At 19.0% G+C, this 9346-nt stretch overlaps 3 protein-coding genes across 3 annotated transcripts; all 3 read right to left on the reverse strand.

Moving 5' to 3' along the window:
* Positions 1 to 906: 906 nt before the first annotated feature.
* PmUG01_08012600 (fam-l protein) lies at positions 907 to 1875 on the reverse strand (the record flags this gene model as incomplete). The annotated part of the gene is made up of 2 exons (XM_029004292.1): positions 907 to 1653; positions 1777 to 1875. 2 exons carry the CDS (start codon positions 1873 to 1875, stop codon positions 907 to 909), a joined length of 846 nt encoding a protein of 281 aa, XP_028860995.1.
* Positions 1876 to 3836: 1961 nt separating this feature from the next.
* PmUG01_08012700 (Plasmodium exported protein, unknown function) lies at positions 3837 to 4810 on the reverse strand (the record flags this gene model as incomplete). Its single annotated transcript, XM_029004293.1, has 2 exons — positions 3837 to 4601; positions 4727 to 4810. 2 exons carry the CDS (start codon positions 4808 to 4810, stop codon positions 3837 to 3839), a joined length of 849 nt encoding a protein of 282 aa, XP_028860996.1.
* A 3276-nt stretch (positions 4811 to 8086) lies between these two features.
* On the reverse strand, positions 8087 to 9097 carry PmUG01_08012800 (fam-l protein; the record flags this gene model as incomplete). Its single annotated transcript, XM_029004294.1, has 2 exons — positions 8087 to 8884; positions 9011 to 9097. The coding sequence occupies 2 exons, from the start codon at positions 9095 to 9097 to the stop codon at positions 8087 to 8089; spliced, it is 885 nt and encodes a 294-aa protein (XP_028860997.1).
* Positions 9098 to 9346: the final 249 nt, after the last annotated feature.

Genomic DNA, 9346 nt, shown 5'->3' on the forward strand with positions numbered 1-9346 from the left:
TTTCATTGACATGGAACATAAAAACTATAGTAATATATTTTATAAAATTTTAACATAATATATATTTACGTAATTTTAGAAAAACTGAATTAATGCCACAATTAAGTATAATGATTCAAATAATTAATTGTTTTAAATTTTCGTCTTATTGTGAATATTTAAATTTACGAAGATACTGCAGAATTAAAAATAATTGACATCTAATAAAGATATTCTTTTATTATATATATATATACTTTCCCTTTTATATTATGCAAAAAAAGTTAAACACATGACAAATTGTTGTGTAGAACATATATATATGTTCTATAAGGCATTCCGCATAAAATATATTTTGTAAAATAAATATTAATTTTGCTTTTATTATAAAATTAAAACATTTATGTATATAAATGCAAAAAAATACTTGCAGAACATCTCATATACTCAAGATGGAACATTAATCTTTAATTATAAACTAATAATGGTCTTATTTATATTAAGTAGCAAATAATCATTATAGAATAAAACTTTATACAAAAAAGAAAAATTTAATTTTCATCTTGATTATAAATTATACAATCTTAGTAAAATTATACTAAATATATATTACATGTTAATTTTAATACAAATACATTTATTTCTAATAATAATCTAATTAAAAATACATATGTGTGCACTTTAATCTATAATATATATTTATTCTGCAAGAGGAACTTAAAGTATAAATTAAAAAATATTAAAACATAAAAATTCACAAAACAAATAAGAACATAAATTTAACTGATAACTCTTAAATGGATTAGGCATACCTAAATTCATCAACAAAATACAATCATTCATAGGTATGTTTATTAAGTAAATCATTACAGATAGTAGGCTTGTTACTTCATATTAAATAATTCTTTACAGAAAAAAATATATTCATTAATATTCTTTTAATTTTTCCCTGAACTTTATTTTTTCATATTTCATAACTTTTTTATAATAAAAAACAATACCTAATACAAGAAAAACAAATATTATAAATATAGGAATACAATATTTTAGAATAGTAGAAACTCTTAATGCTTCCCTGAACATATAATTTTCTAAGCCTAATAAATTTTTTAACGCCCCATCTTCTATTCTAGGGAAATAACCTTCATGACCACCACTAACGGTTAAAAGACCTAACGTACTTAATAAATCTTTTCCACACACAAAATAAAGGGATAAATCTATTAAAGGTACCAGAAAAATCAATATGGAAAAAAATAAACCTAAAGAAAAACGTGGTTTACGTTTTTTAAAATTTATTTTTTTGTATGTTCTATTGCTAATTGTTTTATTCTTTTCAAGAAATTCTCTATTATCAAGTTCGTTGAATATTTTTTTTTCAAAATAGGAATATCTGTTTCCTCCAAATACAGAATATTTATTTTTCGTAGCTTCTTTATTATTTCTAGAATTATTTAACGTATCTCTATTTGATTCCCTCTTTTTTCCTATTGTCTCTCTTTCGTTATAAATATAATCTTCTCTTATGCACATTCCACTATTTGATATTCCTTCTTTTAGTCCTACAATAATTAAATTGTTACCTTGCCTATATTTTCCCAGTAATCTATATTTTCTTGCATTTATTTTTTCAGTTAGTTTGTGGATCTCATAAAAATTTTTGTTAAACATACACTAAAAAAATAATGTAAATATATGTTATTTAAAAGAATAAATAATTTAATTAGAAAAAAGTGTATTCTTAATAGTAAAACCCTAAATTTATAAATAATACAAATATATAAAATATTATCATACCAAATCCCTCTTGAAATAGTATGTCCAAGTTAAAATAATAAACGATGCAATTTTAACAAAAATAAGTAACCTGAATTTTCGTTCCATGATATACAACATTAATATTGCAATATATTCATTAAAAATAATACTAATTAAAACATTATATACATCCAACAACAAATGGTGATATGTTTATTTTTTTAATGATTATTAATTTATCTTAAAATAAATATTAAATGTATATAACATAGCGCATTTTACATAATAGACAAAACAAAATAACTTTAAAATGAATTGTAAAATATTAATATTAATGCTATATATAAAAAATTAACATTAATTTAAATATTGCAATTTTAATTATTTATATGTATTCAAAATTCATTAATCAATAATTTATTATATTAGTATTATTAAATAATTTCTTTTTAATACAAATTAAACTTAAAATAATAAAAAATATATGATTTCTCTATACATTAAAAAATTGAATTTAATTATAACATATTTTGTATAGAATAGAGATATTATTCTGTTCTAAATATTAATTGAGTAAATACTAACGCCAACGGTGTTATCTATTTAATAATTCTAATATATGAACATACAATTTTGGAAAAAACAATTAATATTTTTAAAAAATATGTATTATTATAGAACTATAATAATAGTAATGACAAAAACAAAAAAGATGTAGACCAACAACTGTTTGTCTTATATAAGCTATTAAACATAATTTAAATGATAACTAAACAAAAATTTACTATTTTGGATTATAATATTATTAAAGTATTGAATTTGCAACATAGTATCTAATCTATAAAGAAATATACATTTAAAATGCAAATAACAAGTAATTTTTTCATTTTTATATCTTATTTTATAATTTTCTAATATTTAATTAAGTTTAACTTATGTTATTATTTCTAAATAATATGTTTTAAAATTTCTATGCTTAATATTTTTCTTCTTTTCTTTAATTCAAAATATTTACATTAATATATATTAATAAAAAAAGAAAAAAAATATATATATATGAAAAAGATAGAATTATTAGTAAAATTAGTATAAATAAAAATATTTCATACATTTATTCTTATATAAAAATATTTAAAATGAAATGAGTTTACACATAAAAATAATATGTAGTTTAGAATTTTCATATAACATATAAGAAAGAATAAAATTATAAATTACAAAGATTTATGATTTAGTAATTTTTGTGTTGCCAATTTTTGAAATAATATATTATATTTTATATATTCACTTATAATCATATAATGTCATGAATATATTTTAGATGTGATTTATAATATATCAGGTTAAATATATAACAACATTTTATTAAAAGCATATTTAAGAGCAAATATATATTTTTTCATGTATTACTCTTCCTTGAGTATTGGAAATATTATAATGATAATTGTAAAAATAATATATTCCCCAAATTTTATTTCAATCATCATAAATAAAAATTTATATTATTTTTCTATATATAAAATATTATAATTCCTTGGAACGAATTAAAAAATAAAAAAGTAGAAAAATTATATATAGGTACAAAGATTTATATACTATTTTAATTCAAAAAATAGAAAACAGTACATATTTATTTTTAATTTAATGCTAATAGTATTTTTATTAAAATAAATAACTCCATAATCATTATACTAAATTTCATAAATTATAAGAACATCTATTTATAATTAAAATAGAGGTGAAGTCATGACTTCAATAAAACTACATACGAATTATACTATTCTAAATTAATCTTAACAAACAAACATATTTTTTTTAAGAATATACATAATTACAAAAACATATATATATAAAGCCATGATATTTCATTCAAATGATGCAATATTTTAAAATACAAATTGGAAAACACTTATATAGTGAAATTCATAGAAAAAATAATAACATATTTTTTTATTGTTACCTATAAAGTAATCAGAATAAATGAAGTCCATTTATAGTATATAAACAATTATGGGTGTGTTTATTATGTATATGACTAATGATATCATGTATATTATTTTATATTTAAGGCTCCATTACAAAAAGAGACACATTTCATATTATTCATAGAATGTTTCTTTGAACTTTATTTTTTGATTTTTTATGGAATTTTTATAGTAATAAACAACCGCTATTATAAGTATTATAGCTAATATAAAGAAAGGCACGCAATAAAAGAGAATACTCACTGCTGTTTCAATTCCTACAAAATGCTTCTGACTTAGGCCAAACCATGTTGCTATAGGTCCACTTATTGTAATATCACCACCCATAATACGTAAATCAAACCTTTTTGTAACAATTACAGATAACAGCCCTAATGTACCCAATAATCCATTTTTTTGTCCCCCATATGTGAATGATAAATCTAACATGGGTATCATTAACACAAGCAAGAAAACTAATAAAAGTAAACCAAGTCGCAATTTATATTTTTTATTTTTTAATTTTCTGTAAGATTCATCATTATTTATCCTTATCTTTTTCAAAAAGCACATTTTATCAAGTGCATTTAAAAATTTTCTTTCGAAATTGGAACATGTTCTATGAAAAATGTTACTATTACATTTCATAGGTTCCTTATAACCTTTATTATTAATTATTGACGTTTTATATGAATGTTCACTTTTTTTTTTGTTCCTTTTTTCATAATTAATTGTAAAATTTTTTTCATTCGTTTTTTTAAAACAATAAGGTATCTCCTTCTCTGACCTTCCAAAACTGGAATATATTTTATTTTCATAGATTACTAGTGATCGATAATTTCTTGTATATAACATTCTATCAAAATTGTTTCTCTCATCCAAGGATTTGTCAAATATATTCTAAACAAACAAATTAATCATTTGTTACATAAAAAATAAATAATCTCATTCTAAAATAAATAATTAATAAAAACAAATATTAAAAATATGAATAATAAAATTATAATAAAAAAATTTTATAATACCATATCACTGTAAAGAAGACATAACCAAGTTAATATAAACGTAAAAATTTTAATAAAAAAGCGTAACTTAATTTTTCTTTCCATGTTATAGTTCCTTAATACTGCAATACATACAATATACTACAAAAATAAAAAATAATATAATACTTCAGCAATAATAAAAGTTACTGAGCTTATTTTTTTAATTTTCCTTTTGTTATTTCTTTATAAAAACATAAAAAAATATATAAAATTATGGTACATTTTTACTTTATACACAAAAAAAAAAGAAAAGAAATTACATTTAGAAAGCCATTATAAAATTTTAACAGTAAAATTATTTATAAATAATTAAATTTAATAATATTTATATAATTTTAATTTATTCATATGTGTTCAAAATGTATAAGTTAATTATTTAACTTAGAAGAATTATAAAATGAATTTTTCTATAAATCAAATTCCAAAAAAAAAAACTTATGTTTTTTCTTAATATTTAAAATTATTCTTTTTATTTACCATATGTAACCTATAGAATAGAGATATTATACTGTTCTAAATATTAGAAGAATAATAATTAATTTCAATTATACTTTCCATTTAATAATTATAAATATATACAATTATAATTATAAAAATGTGCTTATTATCGCTAAAAAATATTTTATGTTTTAAAAATATAATAGTAATAATAAAAAATAAAAAAAAAAAAAAATTTTACAACCTGTTGTAATACATAAACAATATAATATTCTTTAGTTGATACTTTAATAATTATCTTCTGTTATACCTTATAATTTATCCAGAGAATATAACTTACAATTTACTATTTCATATAAAATTGAATACATATTTTACAGGGAAATAAAAAATATCTTTTTTTTTTCATCATAAATTTTGAAAAATGGAATTTTTGATTATGCTTTTTTATGCTTTTATTTCTATATAAAATGTTTTTTAACAGTCAAATACAGTTTTTTTTCTCTAAATTATAAATATATATAGAAAAAATATTAATATGAAAAAAAGAAATAAATAATAACGAAGATTAAAATAACATTAATATATTTCATGCTAATTCATCAATTTAATTATATTTTAAATAAAATAAATTTTAAAATAAGAATAATATAAAAGTTATAATACACTCATAAATAGGAAAGAATAACTATAAAATTTACTTAAATATGTGATTTAGTAATTTTTATGTTGACAGTTTTAAAAAAATTATATTAATTATTATTTATTTTTTTTTACACTTGCATGTTAGGTACAAAATGTACAAATGTATATTAAACAATTAACATAAATAAATAGTATTCTGTTAAAAATATATTTATGAGAAAACATATGACGTGTTTAAATTATTCTGATCTTAACATACAATAACAGAACTACAAATAATTATAAACATATTATGTGTATAAAATATTATGGTAACTAATTAACATTATAATATTTCATTTTATATCTAAAATATTAGTCTCTTATGGAAGTAATTAACAAAATAAAAAACTAAAAAACAGTTAAATATTTAATACTATTTTTGAATTTCCAAAAAAAAATTATAAAAATTAACATAATTATATCTATGTGTTTTAAGCGATTTATAGTGTTCTTGCAACATTTTCATAAGCATTGACATAGTTACATTGGTATTTTTATGATGAGTTGATCAATTCAATTGTTTGTTTAAAGTAAATATTTCCATATAAAATACACATTAATCCATTTTAAGAATTCATAATAATACATATATATAACTATTAAAAATATACACTATATATATAAAAAAAACTTACTAAATATTTACTTATATAAAGAATTTATCAGTATTACAAAGATTCACTGATTCTGAATATACTTTTAGTCTTCTTTGTTTCTTAGTTATATATATATTTGTCTGAAATACGTTATAAAATGAAATTATGATGTACAAATAATTTATTGTTCATAATATATTCAGTTTTCTGCATTGTATATAACTATACAGTGTATTAAGAATATGTATATATATATATCAGTCTTACAATATATTTATTATTCAAATGAATATTCAATATTTTTTGAGTTAATATATTGTTGTAAATACATCATTTATATTAATATATTGTTCTTTTAACGAAAAATGTTAAATGTTTATACATATAATGTATTTCACATTTTTATCTTGAATATTTTTTTCTAAGATATGGTAAAAATATTTTTACAATCACAATATAAAATTTGTTTGTATTTATTCAGTAATACATAATCCTTTTATATTTTTACTGTAAAAATGTTACCCTTCTTTGTCTATAACCTTAGACTTTAATCATTATTATATCCTTATAATAATATATATCTTAAATAAAATAACCTGTTAATAAAATTATATAATTTATATGCGTCTTTTACATTATCATGATTTCCAGATATATATTTTTCTTCATATGCCCTCATTATTCTTATTAATCCAAGTAATAATTCCCCCTCTAAATACATACATATGTTAACATGCATAAAATAAGTTATTTAAAAAGAATATTACATCCTATTTATATTATACATATAATTTATACTTGATCCCCCAAAAACGAATTATTTGTTCAAACATTTTTTTTATTTATATATATTATTTAGTTAATAACATTTTCATATATTTTACTCATTACATAGTTTTGATAGCATTATATATTATACTAAACAAAATTCTTATTTAATGAATCATACATATTAATATGATAATTTATTTTATTTACTTTTATATGTTACATCTATTTGCATTAAAATATTAATCTTTTTTATTATATAAGTTTCGATATATAAAAACATAACTTTTGTAGTTAATTTTAATGAATAGTATATATATTTCCGGGAAATAGAGTATAAACAGTTCATTTCATTAAATACAAAAAACAGACTTATATATTTAAAAAAAAAAAAAAATAATAGTTTTTTTAATTTTATCAAAAATTAATAATATTAGACCAATAAAAAGGAAAAATACAAAACCATTTCATATTGTTTAAATATAAATTAGCACTTGAATTCTGTAAAAGTATATGATTTGTCCTATTATATATAAAAGTTAACGTGTATATATGTATGTTTATTCAAATTTATTTTAATACTAAAATGTATCTGTTAACAATAATATATTATTATGATAAAGTCATACATTAAAATAAGAAATGAAAAAATATCAAATATTCAAATTCACATAAAAACTAATAACATATTATTTAATATTGTGTATCAAAAAAGCCACGAATAATTAGGTTGATTTTTAAAATATAAGAAGTTATGCATATGTTAAAATAAATAAATATACAAAGATATTACGATTATTATTTTATAATAATTACTTTACAGAAATACATATATTGCATACTATTTATTTTACCTTTTCCTAAACTTAATTTTTTTGTATTTTTTGACTTTTTTATGGTAATAAACAACTCCCAATATAAGAGTAATACCTAATAAAAATAAAGGAATGAAATATATCAGATGACCTAATAATCGTCCTAATACGCACTCACTAGCTATTTCCGTTGTTGTGCACACTCTACATGACGTTCCCGATCCCCAAAAAGTACCGTGCTTCCAAAACCCCTCTAACTTCTTTAATGTGTCTAGAATGGACGAAATAGTACCATTATTGGCCCACGATTCTAAAAGATCCTTTGTTAAACCAAGCTTTAACAGTAAGCTATCTTTACCTGAAAATCCCAGTGAAAATTCTGCTATGACTACTGCTATAAAAAACAGTAACAATAATACAGGTAAAGAAAATCTGAATACTAACTTTTTTCCTATTATTTTTTTGTATGTCTTATCATTAAGCGTCTTGCTGTTTTTAAGAAAATCTACATAATCTAATTCTTTGAATATCTTCTTTTCCATATGAGAATATTTTTTTGTTTCAAATATACAAGATTTATTTTTCAAATCTTCCTTATGACCTTTGCTATTCATTAATGAACTTTCATATGGCTGTTCCTTTTTCGTTGAGGTCCCTTTTTCATTATAACATATATCATTTTTTTCGTTATTTCCATTATTAGTTATATTTTGTTTTAATCCTATAATACTTGAATCCTTATCCTGTTTACATTTTGCTAATAATCGATAAGTCCTCATATGCACATTTCTTCCATATTTGTGCATCTCATCCAAACGTTTGTTAAATGTACACTGAAAAAAGGTAATTATATATCATTTAAAAGAATAAATAATTTCATGTAAAATTGTTGTATTTAAAAAAAAACTTAAACGAATATGTACGAATAACGCAAATTTTCCCTAACAAAATTATCATACCACATAATTGTAAAAATAACATATCCTACATAAAAATATAAACGTAAAAATTTTAATAAAAAGTTTAATATTCAATTTTTGCTCCATTTTATAAATCTTGAATGTTGTAATGTATTCAACATAAAAACAATTAACAGTAATATAATATCCTCTTACATATACGATACACTATAATTATTTATATAATTTGTATTTTTTTTTAGTATTTTTTTATTAAAAACAAAATAAATTAAATATAAATGTTATGTTTTTTATAACAGAGTATATGAAAAGAAACTTTAAACATATACTATGAAATATTTATATAAATGTTCTTTATAAAAAATTAACGCATTA

Source organism: Plasmodium malariae (assembly GCF_900090045.1).
Source record: "Plasmodium malariae genome assembly, chromosome: 8".
NCBI lineage: Eukaryota > Apicomplexa > Aconoidasida > Haemosporida > Plasmodiidae > Plasmodium > Plasmodium malariae.